The sequence below is a fragment of the Neodiprion fabricii genome, chromosome 5 (assembly GCF_021155785.1).
Source record: "Neodiprion fabricii isolate iyNeoFabr1 chromosome 5, iyNeoFabr1.1, whole genome shotgun sequence".
Lineage (NCBI taxonomy): Eukaryota > Metazoa > Arthropoda > Insecta > Hymenoptera > Diprionidae > Neodiprion > Neodiprion fabricii.
The window spans coordinates 24,491,035-24,510,153 of NC_060243.1; the positions used below are offsets into that span (position 1 = coordinate 24,491,035).

At 39.5% G+C, this 19,119-nt stretch overlaps 2 protein-coding genes across 6 annotated transcripts in view; one reads left to right on the plus strand and one right to left on the minus strand.

Moving 5' to 3' along the window:
- Positions 1-9,570: 9,570 nt before the first annotated feature.
- Positions 9,571-15,665, minus strand: LOC124183758 (phospholipase A1-like). 5 transcript variants are annotated; one of them, XM_046572706.1, is made up of 10 exons: positions 14,767-15,665; positions 14,574-14,666; positions 13,521-13,943; positions 12,996-13,195; positions 12,251-12,378; positions 11,663-11,805; positions 11,256-11,435; positions 10,436-10,532; positions 9,889-10,016; positions 9,571-9,746 (listed from the first exon to the last, which is right to left on the minus strand). In XM_046572706.1, the coding sequence occupies exons 3-10, from the start codon at positions 13,585-13,587 to the stop codon at positions 9,658-9,660; spliced, it is 1,032 nt and encodes a 343-aa protein (XP_046428662.1). In that variant the 5' UTR covers positions 13,588-13,943; positions 14,574-14,666; positions 14,767-15,665; the 3' UTR covers positions 9,571-9,657. The 5 variants fall into 5 exon arrangements, with proteins under 5 accessions (XP_046428662.1, XP_046428666.1, XP_046428663.1 ...); XM_046572710.1 differs by lacking the exon at positions 14,574-14,666 and having other exon boundaries at positions 15,373-15,665; XM_046572707.1 differs by lacking the exon at positions 14,574-14,666 and having other exon boundaries at positions 15,362-15,665.
- A 1,517-nt stretch (positions 15,666-17,182) lies between these two features.
- LOC124183754 (5-hydroxytryptamine receptor 1) overlaps positions 17,183-19,119 on the plus strand; it is a 41,691-nt gene continuing 39,754 nt past the window's right edge. The window contains exon 1 of the mRNA XM_046572700.1: positions 17,183-17,962. Coding sequence (XP_046428656.1) covers positions 17,579-17,962 — 384 coding nt within the window. The 5' untranslated portion in view covers positions 17,183-17,578. The remainder of the gene's footprint in view (positions 17,963-19,119) is intronic.

Here is a 19,119-nt window from a genome sequence, read left to right on the forward strand (position 1 = left end):
CTTTTGATCCGCTGGTCGCAGCGTATTGGGACTGCGTCCGATCGATTTTTCTCGCAAAATTACGTCGGAATAGTGCCAGAAAGAATTTATTCCAGGACTTTTCAAAATCGCGAAAATTTTCGCCAAAAATGCAAAGGGGTTAGCCTTACTTTTCTCTCCGATTTTTGGCCTAAAAATTTGTGGTCTCAGATTCGACTTGTATGACCCTTTCCTGACTAATTGGATCCCCAGGAACTCAGAAAACGCAGCGAAAAGAGCCTGGGATCAACAGGAAAGAAGTTACAAAGCAAAAAGCACCTGCTGAAAAATGTGGAAAAGACGGGTTCTGGTTTTCTGGCTGTAACTTTTGATCCGCTGGTCGCAGCGTATTGGGACTGCGTCCGATCGATTTTTCTCGCAAAATTACGTCGGAATAGTGCCAGAAAGAATTTATTCCAGCACTTTTCAAAATTGCGAAAATTTTCGCCAAAAATGCAAAGGGGTTACTTTTCTCTCCGATTTTTGGGCCTAAAAATTTGTGGTCTCAGATTCGACTTGTATGACCCTTTCCTGACTAATTGGATCCCCAGGAACTCAGAAAACGCAGCGAAAAGAGCCTGGGATCAACAGGAAAGAAGTTACAAAGCAAAAAGCACCTGCTGAAAAATGTGGAAAAGACGGGTTCTGGTTTTCTGGCTGTAACTTTTGATCCGCTGGTCGCAGCGTATTGGGACTGCGTCCGATCGATTTTTCTCGCAAAATTACGTCGGAATAGTGCCGGAAAGAATTTATTCCAGCACTTTTCAAAATCGCGAAAATTTTCGCCAAAAATGCAAAGGGGTTAGCCTTACTTTTCTCTCCGATTTTTAGCCTAAAAATTTGTGGTCTCAGATTCGACTTGTATGACCCTTTCCTGACTAATTGGATCCCCAGGAACTCAGAAAACGCAGCGAAAGGAGCCTGGGATCAACAGGAAAGAAGTTACAAAGCAAAAAGCACCTGCTGAAAAATGTGGAAAAGACGGGTTCAGGTTTTCTGGCTGTAACTTTTGATCCGCTGGTCGCAGCGTATTGGGACTGCGTCCGATCGATTTTTCTCGCAAAATTACGTCGGAATAGTGCCAGAAAGAATTTATTCCAGGACTTTTCAAAATCGCGAAAATTTTCGCCAAAAATGCAAAGGGGTTAGCCTTACTTTTCTCTCCGATTTTTGGCCTAAAAATTTGTGGTCTCAGATTCGACTTGTATGACCCTTTCCTGACTAATTGGATCCCCAGGAACTCAGAAAACGCAGCGAAAAGAGCCTGGGATCAACAGGAAAGAAGTTACAAAGCAAAAAGCACCTGCTGAAAAATGTGGAAAAGACGGGTTCTGGTTTTCTGGCTGTAACTTTTGATCCGCTGGTCGCAGCGTATTGGGACTGCGTCCGATCGATTTTTCTCGCAAAATTACGTCGGAATAGTGCCAGAAAGAATTTATTCCAGCACTTTTCAAAATTGCGAAAATTTTCGCCAAAAATGCAAAGGGGTTACTTTTCTCTCCGATTTTTGGGCCTAAAAATTTGTGGTCTCAGATTCGACTTGTATGACCCTTTCCTGACTAATTGGATCCCCAGGAACTCAGAAAACGCAGCGAAAAGAGCCTGGGATCAACAGGAAAGAAGTTACAAAGCAAAAAGCACCTGCTGAAAAATGTGGAAAAGACGGGTTCTGGTTTTCTGGCTGTAACTTTTGATCCGCTGGTCGCAGCGTATTGGGACTGCGTCCGATCGATTTTTCTCGCAAAATTACGTCGGAATAGTGCCGGAAAGAATTTATTCCAGCACTTTTCAAAATCGCGAAAATTTTCGCCAAAAATGCAAAGGGGTTAGCCTTACTTTTCTCTCCGATTTTTAGCCTAAAAATTTGTGGTCTCAGATTCGACTTGTATGACCCTTTCCTGACTAATTGGATCCCCAGGAACTCAGAAAACGCAGCGAAAGGAGCCTGGGATCAACAGGAAAGAAGTTACAAAGCAAAAAGCACCTGCTGAAAAATGTGGAAAAGACGGGTTCAGGTTTTCTGGCTGTAACTTTTGATCCGCTGGTCGCAGCGTATTGGGACTGCGTCCGATCGATTTTTCTCGCAAAATTACGTCGGAATAGTGCCAGAAAGAATTTATTCCAGGACTTTTCAAAATCGCGAAAATTTTCGCCAAAAATGCAAAGGGGTTAGCCTTACTTTTCTCTCCGATTTTTGGCCTAAAAATTTGTGGTCTCAGATTCGACTTGTATGACCCTTTCCTGACTAATTGGATCCCCAGGAACTCAGAAAACGCAGCGAAAAGAGCCTGGGATCAACAGGAAAGAAGTTACAAAGCAAAAAGCACCTGCTGAAAAATGTGGAAAAGACGGGTTCTGGTTTTCTGGCTGTAACTTTTGATCCGCTGGTCGCAGCGTATTGGGACTGCGTCCGATCGATTTTTCTCGCAAAATTACGTCGGAATAGTGCCAGAAAGAATTTATTCCAGCACTTTTCAAAATTGCGAAAATTTTCGCCAAAAATGCAAAGGGGTTACTTTTCTCTCCGATTTTTGGGCCTAAAAATTTGTGGTCTCAGATTCGACTTGTATGACCCTTTCCTGACTAATTGGATCCCCAGGAACTCAGAAAACGCAGCGAAAAGAGCCTGGGATCAACAGGAAAGAAGTTACAAAGCAAAAAGCACCTGCTGAAAAATGTGGAAAAGACGGGTTCTGGTTTTCTGGCTGTAACTTTTGATCCGCTGGTCGCAGCGTATTGGGACTGCGTCCGATCGATTTTTCTCGCAAAATTACGTCGGAATAGTGCCAGAAAGAATTTATTCCAGCACTTTTCAAAATTGCGAAAATTTTCGCCAAAAATGCAAAGGGGTTACTTTTCTCTCCGATTTTTGGGCCTAAAAATTTGTGGTCTCAGATTCGACTTGTATGACCCTTTCCTGACTAATTGGATCCCCAGGAACTCAGAAAACGCAGCGAAAAGAGCCTGGGATCAACAGGAAAGAAGTTACAAAGCAAAAAGCACCTGCTGAAAAATGTGGAAAAGACAGGTTCTGGTTTTCTGGCTGTAACTTTTGATCGGCTGGTCAAGGCGTATTGGGACTGCGTCCGATCGATTGTTCTCGCAAAATCACGTCGGAATAGTGCCAGAAAGAATTTATTCCAGGACTTTTCAAAATCGCGAAAATTTTCGCCAAAAATGCAAAGGGGTTAGCCTTACTTTTCTCTCCGATTTTTGGCCTAAAAATTTGTGGTCTCAGATTCGACTTGTATGACCCTTTCCTTACTAATTGGATCCCCAGGAACTCAGAAAACGCAGCGAAAAGAGCCTGGGATCAACAGGAAAGAAGTTACAAAGCAAAAAGCACCTGCTGAAAAATGTGGAAAAGACAGGTTCAGGTTTTCTGGCTGTAACTTTTGATCCGCTGGTCGCAGCGTATTGGGACTGCGTCCGATCGATTTTTCTCGCAAAATTACGTCGGAATAGTGCCAGAAAGAATTTATTCCAGGACTTTTCAAAATCGCGAAAATTTTCGCCAAAAATGCAAAGGGGTTAGCCTTACTTTTCTCTCCGATTTTTGGCCTAAAAATTTGTGGTCTCAGATTCGACTTGTATGACCCTTTCCTGACTAATTGGATCCCCAGGAACTCAGAAAACGCAGCGAAAAGAGCCTGGGATCAACAGGAAAGAAGTTACAAAGCAAAAAGCACCTGCTGAAGAATGTGGAAAAGACAGGTTCTGGTTTTCTGGCTGTAACTTTTGATCCGCTGGTCGCAGCGTATTGGGACTGCGTCCGATCGATTTTTCTCGCAAAATTACGTCGGAATAGTGCCAGAAAGAATTTATTCCAGCACTTTTCAAAATTGCGAAAATTTTCGCCAAAAATGCAAAGGGGTTACTTTTCTCTCCGATTTTTGGGCCTAAAAATTTGTGGTCTCAGATTCGACTTGTATGACCCTTTCCTGACTAATTGGATCCCCAGGAACTCAGAAAACGCAGCGAAAAGAGCCTGGGATCAACAGGAAAGAAGTTACAAAGCAAAAAGCACCTGCTGAAAAATGTGGAAAAGACGGGTTCTGGTTTTCTGGCTGTAACTTTTGATCCGCTGGTCGCAGCGTATTGGGACTGCGTCCGATCGATTTTTCTCGCAAAATTACGTCGGAATAGTGCCAGAAAGAATTTATTCCAGCACTTTTCAAAATTGCGAAAATTTTCGCCAAAAATGCAAAGGGGTTACTTTTCTCTCCGATTTTTGGGCCTAAAAATTTGTGGTCTCAGATTCGACTTGTATGACCCTTTCCTGACTAATTGGATCCCCAGGAACTCAGAAAACGCAGCGAAAAGAGCCTGGGATCAACAGGAAAGAAGTTACAAAGCAAAAAGCACCTGCTGAAAAATGTGGAAAAGACAGGTTCTGGTTTTCTGGCTGTAACTTTTGATCCGCTGGTCGCAGCGTATTGGGACTGCGTCCGATCGATTGTTCTCGCAAAATCACGTCGGAATAGTGCCAGAAAGAATTTATTCCAGGACTTTTCAAAATCGCGAAAATTTTCGCCAAAAATGCAAAGGGGTTAGCCTTACTTTTCTCTCCGATTTTTGGCCTAAAAATTTGTGGTCTCAGATTCGACTTGTATGACCCTTTCCTTACTAATTGGATCCCCAGGAACTCAGAAAACGCAGCGAAAAGAGCCTGGGATCAACAGGAAAGAAGTTACAAAGCAAAAAGCACCTGCTGAAAAATGTGGAAAAGACGGGTTCTGGTTTTCTGGCTGTAACTTTTGATCCGCTGGTCGCAGCGTATTGGGACTGCGTCCGATCGATTTTTCTCGCAAAATTACGTCGGAATAGTGCCGGAAAGAATTTATTCCAGGACTTTTCAAAATCGCGAAAATTTTCGCCAAAAATGCAAAGGGGTTAGCCTTACTTTTCTCTCCGATTTTTGGCCTAAAAATTTGTGGTCTCAGATTCGACTTGTATGACCCTTTCCTGACTAATTGGATCCCCAGGAACTCAGAAAACGCAGCGAAAAGAGCCTGGGATCAACAGGAAAGAAGTTACAAAGCAAAAAGCACCTGCTGAAAAATGTGGAAAAGACGGGTTCTGGTTTTCTGGCTGTAACTTTTGATCCGCTGGTCGCAGCGTATTGGGACTGCGTCCGATCGATTTTTCTCGCAAAATTACGTCGGAATAGTGCCGGAAAGAATTTATTCCAGCACTTTTCAAAATCGCGAAAATTTTCGCCAAAAATGCAAAGGGGTTAGCCTTACTTTTCTCTCCGATTTTTAGCCTAAAAATTTGTGGTCTCAGATTCGACTTGTATGACCCTTTCCTGACTAATTGGATCCCCAGGAACTCAGAAAACGCAGCGAAAGGAGCCTGGGATCAACAGGAAAGAAGTTACAAAGCAAAAAGCACCTGCTGAAAAATGTGGAAAAGACAGGTTCAGGTTTTCTGGCTGTAACTTTTGATCCGCTGGTCGCAGCGTATTGGGACTGCGTCCGATCGATTTTTCTCGCAAAATTACGTCGGAATAGTGCCAGAAAGAATTTATTCCAGGACTTTTCAAAATCGCGAAAATTTTCGCCAAAAATGCAAAGGGGTTAGCCTTACTTTTCTCTCCGATTTTTGGCCTAAAAATTTGTGGTCTCAGATTCGACTTGTATGACCCTTTCCTGACTAATTGGATCCCCAGGAACTCAGAAAACGCAGCGAAAAGAGCCTGGGATCAACAGGAAAGAAGTTACAAAGCAAAAAGCACCTGCTGAAGAATGTGGAAAAGACAGGTTCTGGTTTTCTGGCTGTAACTTTTGATCCGCTGGTCGCAGCGTATTGGGACTGCGTCCGATCGATTTTTCTCGCAAAATTACGTCGGAATAGTGCCAGAAAGAATTTATTCCAGCACTTTTCAAAATTGCGAAAATTTTCGCCAAAAATGCAAAGGGGTTACTTTTCTCTCCGATTTTTGGGCCTAAAAATTTGTGGTCTCAGATTCGACTTGTATGACCCTTTCCTGACTAATTGGATCCCCAGGAACTCAGAAAACGCAGCGAAAAGAGCCTGGGATCAACAGGAAAGAAGTTACAAAGCAAAAAGCACCTGCTGAAAAATGTGGAAAAGACGGGTTCTGGTTTTCTGGCTGTAACTTTTGATCCGCTGGTCGCAGCGTATTGGGACTGCGTCCGATCGATTTTTCTCGCAAAATTACGTCGGAATAGTGCCGGAAAGAATTTATTCCAGGACTTTTCAAAATCGCGAAAATTTTCGCCAAAAATGCAAAGGGGTTAGCCTTACTTTTCTCTCCGATTTTTGGCCTAAAAATTTGTGGTCTCAGATTCGACTTGTATGACCCTTTCCTGACTAATTGGATCCCCAGGAACTCAGAAAACGCAGCGAAAAGAGCCTGGGATCAACAGGAAAGAAGTTACAAAGCAAAAAGCACCTGCTGAAGAATGTGGAAAAGACAGGTTCTGGTTTTCTGGCTGTAACTTTTGATCCGCTGGTCGCAGCGTATTGGGACTGCGTCCGATCGATTTTTCTCGCAAAATTACGTCGGAATAGTGCCAGAAAGAATTTATTCCAGCACTTTTCAAAATTGCGAAAATTTTCGCCAAAAATGCAAAGGGGTTACTTTTCTCTCCGATTTTTGGGCCTAAAAATTTGTGGTCTCAGATTCGACTTGTATGACCCTTTCCTGACTAATTGGATCCCCAGGAACTCAGAAAACGCAGCGAAAAGAGCCTGGGATCAACAGGAAAGAAGTTACAAAGCAAAAAGCACCTGCTGAAAAATGTGGAAAAGACGGGTTCTGGTTTTCTGGCTGTAACTTTTGATCCGCTGGTCGCAGCGTATTGGGACTGCGTCCGATCGATTTTTCTCGCAAAATTACGTCGGAATAGTGCCAGAAAGAATTTATTCCAGCACTTTTCAAAATTGCGAAAATTTTCGCCAAAAATGCAAAGGGGTTACTTTTCTCTCCGATTTTTGGGCCTAAAAATTTGTGGTCTTAGATTCGACTTGTATGACCCTTTCCTGACTAATTGGATCCCCAGGAACTCAGAAAACGCAGCGAAAAGAGCCTGGGATCAACAGGAAAGAAGTTACAAAGCAAAAAGCACCTGCTGAAAAATGTGGAAAAGACAGGTTCTGGTTTTCTGGCTGTAACTTTTGATCCGCTGGTCGCAGCGTATTGGGACTGCGTCCGATCGATTGTTCTCGCAAAATCACGTCGGAATAGTGCCAGAAAGAATTTATTCCAGGACTTTTCAAAATCGCGAAAATTTTCGCCAAAAATGCAAAGGGGTTAGCCTTACTTTTCTCTCCGATTTTTGGCCTAAAAATTTGTGGTCTCAGATTCGACTTGTATGACCCTTTCCTTACTAATTGGATCCCCAGGAACTCAGAAAACGCAGCGAAAAGAGCCTGGGATCAACAGGAAAGAAGTTACAAAGCAAAAAGCACCTGCTGAAAAATGTGGAAAAGACGGGTTCTGGTTTTCTGGCTGTAACTTTTGATCCGCTGGTCGCAGCGTATTGGGACTGCGTCCGATCGATTTTTCTCGCAAAATTACGTCGGAATAGTGCCAGAAAGAATTTATTCCAGGACTTTTCAAAATCGCGAAAATTTTCGCCAAAAATGCAAAGGGGTTAGCCTTACTTTTCTCTCCGATTTTTGGCCTAAAAATTTGTGGTCTCAGATTCGACTTGTATGACCCTTTCCTGACTAATTGGATCCCCAGGAACTCAGAAAACGCAGCGAAAAGAGCCTGGGATCAACAGGAAAGAAGTTACAAAGCAAAAAGCACCTGCTGAAAAATGTGGAAAAGACAGGTTCTGGTTTTCTGGCTGTAACTTTTGATCCGCTGGTCGCAGCGTATTGGGACTGCGTCTGATCGATTTTTCTCGCAAAATTACGTCGGAATAGTGCCAGAAAGAATTTATTCCAGCACTTTTCAAAATTGCGAAAATTTTCGCCAAAAATGCAAAGGGGTTACTTTCTTCTCCGATTTTTAGGCCAAAAATTTGTGGTCTCAGATTCGACTTGTATGACCCTTTCCCGATGAATTGGACCCCCAAAAACTCAGAAAACGCAGCGAAAAGGGCATAGGACCATCAGCAGAGAAACTACGCCGAAAAAAGCAGAAGCTGAAAAATGGGAAACACTTACGTTCAGGTTTTCCGACTGTAACTTCCGATGCGTTGATCGCAGCGTATTTGGACTGCGTTCAATCGATGTCTCTTGCAAAATCACGTCGGAATAGTGCCAAAAAAAATTTATTCCAGCACTTTTCAAAATCGCGAATCCTTTCGCCTTTACTTTTTTCCTCATTTTTGGGGCCGAAAATTTTTGGTCTCAAATTTGATTTGTATGACCCCTTCTTGACTTATTGGACCCCCAGGTACTCAGAGAATGCAACGAAAGGAGCGTGAGACCCACAGCATAAAAATTGATCGCAGCTTATTGGGACTGTGCGCAATCGAATACCAATGCAAGATTACCCGGATATTATGCAAGTCATGTTACATTAACTCGTACAATATCTAATGCACCTAAATACCGGACATAGGCGTTTACGTGTATCGAGTCACACGTAATGAGTTGTGAGTTTCACGATGCGATAAAACGTTGGTACACTCGGGAATATTGAGTTCCAGGTATTAGAAATATTCGAGTCACAACAATAAAATTGCCAGACTCTGGGTAAAAACTGATTTATAATTGTAATAGTAATTTTTATTTATTACAAGGCCGTAGGACAAAGTCCTCTAACGGCCAAAAGCAAGAAAAAGTATACATAGTGTACATAAAAAAAAAAGAGATAAGAAAAAAATATAAACTTAAGACTAGCATATTATTAACATTACAAATAGTATGCAAATAGTAATCATAATGGTATTTATAATAATGTTATTAAAGTTATTAAAGTTATTAAATGGTCTCTCAACGTCATTTTTATTTTTTTTTTATTTTTATTTTTAAACATCTTCTCAAACAGCCATTCAGCAGCTAGGCCATCGCACTCACTACTTCAGCACGCTCAATAGCCAACAAATAGTGATGACAACTCGTCTTGAACACAGCTAACGATGAAGCAGTCGTAATAGCCGGCGGCAAAGAATTCCAGAAGGAAGTGCCCATAATAAGGAACGAGTGCTGAAATATAGACGTGCGCGGGACTGGTGCAATTAGCGTATCAGTACGATCATTGTCTCGATGCCTGGCTATGTTGTGGTTCAACCTTACACGCTCACATAATAAAGCATCCTTACTCATAAACAACATTCCGCAATAAATGCAGCCCAGGAGATACAATCGACGATTGATCGGCGCGAGCCAACCCAAATCAAGCCTGGGCCCGCTGATGTGCACCCCAAGCGGCCTGCGCAGTATAAACCTCACGCAGTTATTCAACGAAACTGTCAGTTTCTTCTTAAGGCTTAAGTTTAGGTTAATTGAATCCGTAAACGCTTGTAACAGAATTTTTCTCAAGAAAATGACACATACCTATATGGATCAGAAGTCGATTTCTTAGATGACATGTAATCTGGGTTCGAATTCACAGACCTCAACAAACGATTGTGTGTGTATAATGGAATTTTATTTTATAGTGCTATAGGGTTCTCGGCTCACTTTTAGACAGATACATTAAAATTATCTTTTGCTTCAAAAAAATGGACTATCGAATAAATTTTCATCCAGAGGACTGTTATCGGCAGGTATTACCGCAACATCAGAAGTTGGCGATTTCCCAGCTGTAAAACATGATTTCATGAGTGTTACGCTTATTCCACTAAAATGTATACGTAAGAAAGATTGTAAAATTTGATACCAATGGTATTTCAGCAAAAAGTTGAATATCTGTGTATTTACTGTGGATAAATAATTGTGACTTACTGCAGTAGGGAGATTCGTTATTAGTTTCAATGTAGAATGTCCCCTGTGCAGAATATTTCTCGGCCATGGGTCCGACCACTGTCATTAAATCTTCACTGCGTCCCGATTTCGTCATATTTTTATACCCACTGTAAATAGATAGTGAAAAGTATTAAAGTGAAAAACTGATCTACCTCCATCTTAGAAATGAAAGTTACAAATGTGAGTGCTTTTTTTTCTGTTCGCGACGGTCAAAGAAAATATTGTTAACAGCACCGCACTGTTTCTCATTCGTTCGTTCAACTGACGAAATAACTTTATATATTACTGTGAAGTCTTTTCAAAATTTTCCTAATTTCTTTCACACATTTTTTCTCACGGAAAATTCACTTTAAAAGTTTTGACAGTGATTTTCAATTGATATTTCTGAGAACCGAATAATTATAAAAGTAAAAGACGTGAAATCGAACCAAATCAGAGTAAATCAAAGATTCCAGAGCAAATATTCATACATTTCTCGTAAATCATGTTGCAAAAAGAAATATGTATTCAAAAGGTGATTACTCACTTATCCTTTGACCATGCCCTTCCTATGAAATTACAATTCGAATTTCTAATGGCTTCGATATAAAAGTCGATAGCTCTCGCGTGCGAGCAGCCAGGTGCTGTGAAAGAAGAAAAACATTTTTGATTTGGGTCTAACGTTTTTGTATAACAATCAAACATGTGTAAAAACTATACACTGCCCTTGTATATTTTGCTTTCATTATATCAACACTCAAAGTCATCATTTTTATCGAGTGAAATAGTCAACGTATATTATTTTACTGATTATGATAGTTGAACACAACAAGATAATATATAGTCAATCTTGTCATGACAGAAAATACTAAGTTTAGTTTGGATTAAGTTATATTCTCTAAATTTGCGACATCGAAATACATATTTTTAAACGAACCGAGAATTCCGTCATTGGAATCGGAATTAAGGTGAAAGTTAGAATTTTAAAAAATTTGGAAAGTCATATGACATTTTTAGAATCAGAGAAATGTCCGTAAACTCTTCGGCAGTGTAGATAAATTAAAACATGTAAATCTTTGTAAATCAAAAACAGGAAAATTTTTGGCGACTTTCACAATTCAATATCAATTCAAAATCGCTCAATCACACAATACGAGCATAATTCTTAAGATATGGAAACAGTCACATTATTTCTTCTAAAAACGGTCAGCAAATTTGTACGTTTGCGTAGAATTCTCATAAAAAAATCATTAATTCAAGCCAATGAAATTGCAAATTAGGATTTCACCGTAAACCCTGAAACATCGGACAGACGGTTTCAAAATCGATTCAATGATAAAAGTGTAAATGGCATGAACACAACTCACTCCTGAGTAAACAGCTGTGCTGGAATTCACCACCATTAAAATAAATATCGACATGCCCGACGGGTTCCTGAAGACCAAGCAACGAAGATGTATGCGTCACTTCAACGAACGCAGCGTCCATTTTATCCAGACGATCGGCAGGGCCTACTTCTCTGAATTTGGGTCCAGCAGGATCGAGTCCTGAAAACGATTCAGTAATTTCTTACTCAGAATACGGATGTGGTCGAATTTAATAGTCAAATTAAGAAAGGCTGTAAATACTTGCAACTAAAAATAAATTAAAGAAAAACAAGAAGAAAAACTTTTTTTTCCTCACTGCATATTTAAGTATCTGTGGAATATTTCTCTCTCTCTCTCTCTCTCTCTCTAATAGCACAATTATAGCCTCTTTTGAAAATTTATTTTACCCGTAATGCGTCCGAGTTTCCATCGCCTGCGTAACTGGAGATCTTTGCCTGCAAATCCAGCGACATGGGCACCCAAACTGTGTCCTATGATCCACACATCTTTCGGCAGAATGGAATAATTGTCGACGAGCTTTTCGATGTATCTGCGGGCGAATATAATGTGAATATATCTGAGATAATACGAATGTTGAAAAGATTCTATCGTCATAATAAACGTAAACCTGGGTAACTTTAACGTCAAGTTCTTGGTTATAGAAACTCGACTATAATATCTTCGTAAAATTGTTAACAAACTTCATCCTCGTGCAAACAGTTGGCAACAATTGAAACCAATCGAATAATGGGCTTGAAATTAATTCCGACAATTTTGTGAACTTGTTTGTTTATGTTTTAGATTTGTGATCGATGTAACATCTAATTTGTTGACCTGATGGCAATAAATGGTAAAACAGAGCTTGCATGATCGTGAAGTTTCCATTACGCATAAATCAGTCAATTTTAAAGAGGCTTTCGAAATTATCCGGCATGAATTCGATGAAATATTGTCCACTGTAGATAAACACTCGACTTTAAAAATTATTACGTTACCTGGATACGGATTGACCGACTTCTTTAGTGTTTTCAGCTGCCGCGCCATATGTCTTCAATATCAGATATTTACTGCTCTCAGTACAAGCTCCGATTCTCCAATCGACCACGAAGATATTCCTCGGTTGCTGGAATAATTTTCTAATTTTTATAACATTAATTTGATCACAGGGCCCAAAATTTTTTAGATATTTAACGCAGAGCAGCGATAGAGGAAACAGAATAGCTAATATTGATTTTCAAGAATTAAACAATTTTCTAACATTGAATAATTAATTGTAAACTGTGTGGAAAAGCTGAATCAGAATTCTGCTATTAGAGGGCGAGCAATCTTCGATTTTATAAAAAGCAGGAAATCTAAATAATCGACTGACTTGAATGTTTAAATAATTTCAATTCCAGCTGTAGTTTTTCTCCTTCAATCCAGGACAACTTTAAAATCTGTCGCTTGTTTTATAAGCAATCAAGAAAATGTATCATGTTTTTCAGAATAATCATTCTCAGCTAAAGGTTCCGTTACAAAGTTTTCCATTAAAGGTGACACTGAGAGCCTGAAGTAAGACTTTTTATTTCCAACAGCAATCAGTATCTGAACTTGTTCGACAAAAAAGTAAAAAAGAAATTTTTCGATTCGGTACCTTTTCGTTATAGTTTACCGTTACTTCAGGGTCCAGTTTAGGGACTTGGAAGAAACGCGTGTTCAAAAATAACGATCAATCGATAAAAAGAGATAAAAATAACTTACGTTTCGCAAAAGAGCTGACACAGTGTCATTTACCCAGTCCTTCGTCGCGTGGCTCAAGAATCCGTGTATAATGAAAACCGTATCCAACGAGGCATTGACAGGAAGCGTTGAAGGAACGTCGAAGTCAACTTCAGACGCGTTGGTAAAAATAGAGTAAAATAAAAGGTGAGGCTCGCCTGCACTCGTGATGCAACTTGTTTCTGTAAGAAGGGCAAATGAAAGTAAGAGAAAAAAAAAAAAATTAAATCCAAAGCTGTATTTTTCGTGAGATTACACATTACGTAATAAAAGCAACAGCTGTAAGCAACTTTTCAAATGACATAAGAATTCTTTCTTTCAATGCAAGCAATGTTTCTCCGCACCGCGAGTATGTTATTTCGTAAATAAGCAGGTTGTTTTTCATTCTGCTTTGATAATAGGTTGTACGAAATTACAGGTTGTATTGATTACTGGTATACAAATGCAGCTTCAGTTGTAAATGATGGTGCTTTTGTAATGGATATGCTTAATACAACTGCAACTTACCAGTAGAACCTTGGTCAAAACGTACGACAAGTGCAAGGATCAGCAGTAGGAAATTTAACGAATACATTTTGACTTGAATTACTCACTAAATTACACTGATGTTATTAGTTAACAATTATTTACGGAACGTTAAAGGCACTGCGGATGAACAATTCAAGCCTCTTTAACAAATCGGTTGTTTTGACAGCTTCGAACCGTCTCGTGAACTCTTCGCGTAACTCAGAAAGATTTTATTTGTCATGAGTAATATTTTCAACGTTCACTTGAGATATCGGGATCGAGGGTATCACTGGTCCATTGCATTTAATCCAGTATACAAATGACCCAGTGACTGATACTCGTTAACGAGAACCAAGCAAACAGACTTAGGCCAGTCTACTGTAATTGTTCACTTCGGAATTACAAATTGATCACTGTGTTTCACTAGAAGCAGACGAAACGGATTATCTCAACGAATCCTGCAGTTCAAACGATGAATAAAACTGCGTTTCTTGTTAAGGAATGAACCGTAACCACCCTAGCAGACACATGAATAATTACACACCCTATAGCAAATCAGAGACAAGATGTATTTTGCAAAAAAAGAAATGGAAAATATTTTTTACACCTCTGATACGGAAATGCTTCCTACAAACAGTTGAAAATGCTTGGACTGAAAACGTGGTGCTAATTCTATCTCACTGGTTACAATTGTTCTGATCGTTCAAAGATTGTTGGGTGATATTTATATGGAGGTTTGCGGAAGTTTAACAACTGAGTATTCAGCCAGCTTGTAATCAACTCGAACGGATTTGCCTCATTATTCAACTTTCAAGTTGCAATCCGATGTAGAAGTTCGTACGTCAGTATTGAAATGGAATATCTCTCCATTCCATTCCGGCAACGAATTTGGAAAAAAAACCAGTTATTGCAAAGTTCTAATGTATTTTTATTCAAAAGTTCCTCGGAAAAGGTCATGGAAAATACACCGTTGCAACTGTTATGCTATTTATTTGCAATCGCGTGACGGAATTTTCCCGTTCAAAATACGCTGACGTATTTTTAACGTTATACTTTATTCTCCCGTCTTGTTATACGGTCATGGAAAGACCGTCTGGAGCTGGACGTCATGCATCAGACCAACTCCTGCGGTTAATTCTGTAGAAACTGGAGAAATTTTCTGGATTAATATTCGCAAGTAGACTGCGGCTGTATGCGATTCATAAATTGAGTATTTATAATCCTGCTTTACACAGCAATTTCTTACTTTGAGATAATGTTAAAAGTTTTTATGTTAAACTTCCCAATATCGGGTATCTTCGGGACTAAAATTATTGTCCGTTATCGAGGAATGTCCGGTATTCAGAACAATATTGACACTTTACAATGTTAAGGAATTCATTGTTGGGAGATATCCGTTAAGAAGAGTTTTACTGTCCCGTAGACTCTGCGTGTTCTTATCAGTTCCTTGTGACCACATAGCTAGCTTCCGGAGACAAAGGATACAACAACGCGTTTCAACACCGACGTAGGTATCGTATAAAGAATATTTCGGAAGACTTTACTGGACTTGCAACGATAAATCATGAATACTTGTGACTTTGGATAAATTCATTGAAGCCTTGATTGCAGGCTGCAATTATGTTTGTCTGCAAATAATTTCCGAAGACGTTAAATGGCTGTAGGCAATTTCATGTGATTTGAGATCACCGAGTTATTCTAAAAGAATCCAAACTCAACACTGTTTCAAAACCGTAACGAATTTCGCATAACTTGGTTAAAATTTTTTGAAATAATGCTGAGTCTTTATCAAAGTAACGGTTCAACTTCACCAAATCGACTTAACATATCACCTTACTAACACTTTACTAACGTAATTACGAGAAACTTGAACAACAGTTCAAATAATCTCGAAGCCTGTGGCTTCATAATAGTTTTCACCATGTGTGTAACACTTTCAGTAATTATTGACCCTTTGTTATTCACTAATTTTGATAAAACACGGGAAATGTTGGAGCGATTTTCGTAAAGATTGATGAAATTTGTCAACCGCTACTCTTATTGAAATCAGTTAAAATTCCACAAGACGTTGTCTTTTATGCAATGCGGATTGACGACTAATTTTGCTGCGCGACTGCATCTGACCGTCAAAGACGACGTTCCTCGGAAACTGACTTTCATAATTATTCAACAGTACGCTATTCCGAGACGGTATCTTGTTAAATAGTGCCCTTGAGCCGTAACAGTCCTTCAAATACCTTGAAATGACAAAGTTCAACTCCAGAAAAGACCTTGACTTAAAAAACGTGCTTCCAACTTGTTTTTACTCTTCACCATCAAAGGTTACTTGAGAAAAATACCGGTTTCGGTCGAAAATGATTTTGAAGAATTTCAACGATCGTTTACGAGCCGCCAATATCCGAAGAACAGGTTTTTATACAGATATCGGTATCTCTGTTTGTTAGTCTGTCTTTCCCGACAAAATTACCGCGATGAACTTGAAAACTTCTCAATGAATCAATCTGCCAATAAAATTTATAACATTTGACATTCGAATGCTGGGAATGAAACGTGTTAACATAATGTAATCGTTCAACCTGTGTGGGGGAAGTTCTAAATGTCTAGGAGTCTACATTCAAATTATGAGCACAAATATTGCTAAATTTTATTTGAATTAAGTCGTCGCTTCTACCGGAAAACAACCGACTCGAAATTGAATAATAACAACCTATAATATTCACTTCTCTTTTGAAATAAAATGCATATTTTCTTTAGATTAAAAAATTTTTTTTTTTTTTTTTCATCAATTCGCAAGATAATTTGAACCGCACTGTGATAAATTTTTTAACATCAATTCTGAGAATTCCTACCCCATCTATGGAACAATTTCGCAGTACACCCTGTACCATATGCAACCTGCTGCGCGTGTACTAAGGTTACCAGTCGATACTATCACATTTCTCAAACCGACTGAGAGGTGGCGCTATTGGATGCTTTTGCAAGTAACATCGTTCTTTTATTCATTAGGATACGATTGTTTTTTGGTAAGGAATGTAAATGAAGATTTACCACTTAAGCATCAGCTGACATTCTTTATAACCTTGGAAAAAACACCTGATATTTTCTTTAGCGAACATCTATCGAATCTTGCAAAAGCTCCCCGACGTAAAATACAAATTCTTTGATCTTGCAAAGGCTTTCATTAATAAAACAAAATCAAGAGTGGGAATTCGTTTACAAAAAAAAAAAAAAAAAAAAATTATCTGGAGCAATGAGAATCTGACGATTGCGAAAAAAAAAAAAAATTACAAGTTCGGCGAAACTTACTTCCCGAATACTTTCCCAATAAGAAATCTCTGGTTGCGCTCCTGCGAGTGAAAGTTTCTTTTCTTATCTATTCGGTCCAAAGAGTCATTCGAAATTTTAAAGTTTGTAATATACAACGTGGTTTCTCTTTCGTACGCACTACAGGTACATAACACAATTTTTGCGAGTACAAGCAAAGCTTGGTTCGTTGAAATGTCTTCTCAAAAACTTTCACCCTCTCCTTTGTATCCGACGCCGAGAGCTGTTGATCAAGACTTGCGCAGTAAGGGTTGGCGGTCCCCTTGTTTAGCAAGCTCAACTTTACCCCAAAGCGAGCATCGCGACGCCCGAACAGTTTACTACCCACCACCGGAGGCGTCGTACACCGGGGCGCCACCCCCAGTCTCGGGTCATTGAAATCGCTGTAAAAACATGGTGAATAAACAAACGAAAATACATCATTTGATACCGTTTCACCGGTGACGTGAATTTACGAGGTAAATTATTCTCTGGGGACGAATAAATATCTCGGCTCGGTGAAAAATGGAATTGTCATCGTCGTAACGTGGAAATGTGAAAGTTTTATGCACACCTACGCGTGATAAAAATTACTTCAAATTTAATTAACGGTGAATCGTTCGACGTGCTCTGAAAATTTCTTCGAGTACGAGAGATAATTAAAAGACTGTTAAAAATCGAGACGCGGTCACACATGTTTTCAAATTTGAATAATCGGTATTTCCTGTAGTCAACTGTGTCCGAACCGCATAACGATGACGCTGCACCTCACGGAGAAGGATATAGACGACATACCGAGTCAGTGGCTGGAAACTATTGTCCACTATATAACCGGCTTTCGAAATGACACGGTTGACTTTTCTCGGCCACACTTGCGACCCTCGGTCGTCAATATCTACCCCCTTTTTGTGCTCATGTACGCCGCGCTGATAATCACAGGAACTTTGACGAACTTCGGTATGATGTATCACATCGTAAAGTGCCGTCATTACAGAGACCCGACTTACGCGTTTCTCATAAACATTGCCATCGCGGACCTGATTAAGTGCATTTTCGTACTACCGATATCGCTGACAGTGATGCTCGTTCAGAACTGGGTCTTTGGAAAGTTTCTCTGCTTCTTTTTGCCGATGCTTCAGGTGAGACTCGTTCATAGATGCGGTAGGCTAAGGATATGTTCGTTTCGTTCGTCGAAATCACCCGAAAATTTAGTGAAATTGAGTAAAACGAACCTACCCGAGAACCACTGGCATACGTTCCGGTTGGATGACTGTTCTACGAACGAATAGCGATTCCTCTCGCGAGATTACGGTTCGCGAAATAAGAGGCGGAGAATTCAACCGAAGACAAATTTGCTGGGAAAATTTATTCCGGGCAGGAGAAGAATCTTCCTGACCTGAGGAAATTTTTTTTCTTTCCTTCAAGCTGTGAGCTACTTTTTTCAGGAGTAACATCAATTTATGTAAACGACATTTGCCTGGCAGAAGTGCATTTGCTACTGTACTTCGTAACGGTGTACTCGTGTATTTAAATAACATTGTTAAAAATCAACAGCCGTGCTTCAAGGCAAGCTTCAATTCAAATTGCCACTCGTTTTATTCGATCCAAGCAGAGAAGAGAACACTCATTTGCTTAATACGCATTACGACACAAACATTTACACGTTGTTCAAGTGTCGATGTAGTTAACTTGTCTGAACATTTCTCATTCACGTTGCATAAAATTGTTACAAGGCGTAAGATATCGTTTGAAGTTTCACTCGTTGCTAGAAGTAAGTAACTAACGCTGATTACTGATATAAATTGAATTATCTTCAGTAAGTTCTGCAATTTTGTGCAATTAGTTGAAACTTTTCACTACCGTTATAACTTATGTAATTAAACGTATGCACAAAGTGATGCGAAATAATTTCAACCCATGCCAAATGCAATAGAATACAACTTCATATAGTACTGTGAAGCTGCTAAAACTATACCATCAAGTTACGCTGAAATATTGATAATGTTGAATTGACGTATATTCGTTAATACGATCAGAGTTGAATTATTTCAGAGAATAGAGATTTGTATAGATATTAATTGAAATGATCGAAACTGAGTATGAAAATATTGTGAAGTCATACCGTGAATTATAATCTCAAAATCCAACGGTAACTTTGACGTTTCATAACGAGGGTCTCAAAATAACTACACTATTCTCTCAAGCAATTATGTACGAGTGGTTCTAACCTAATTGTCAGCAATGAATTCGAAATAGAAGCATGTCAATAGAACGTAAGCCGATCACTTTGGATTAT

Excerpts from the sequence above, each read along its gene's own strand:
- LOC124183758 (XM_046572710.1), bottom strand. The coding sequence starts at position 13,587 with ATGTATTCGTTAAATTTCCTACTGCTGATCCTTGCACTTGTCGTACGT. Across the intron at positions 12,379-12,995 it reads TGTCAGCTCTTTTGCGAAAC|CAACCGAGGAATATCTTCGT; the intron begins GTAAGTTATTTT and ends AAATTATTCCAG. Across the intron at positions 9,747-9,888 it reads TAACGAATCTCCCTACTGCA|CTGGGAAATCGCCAACTTCT; the intron begins GTAAGTCACAAT and ends CATGTTTTACAG.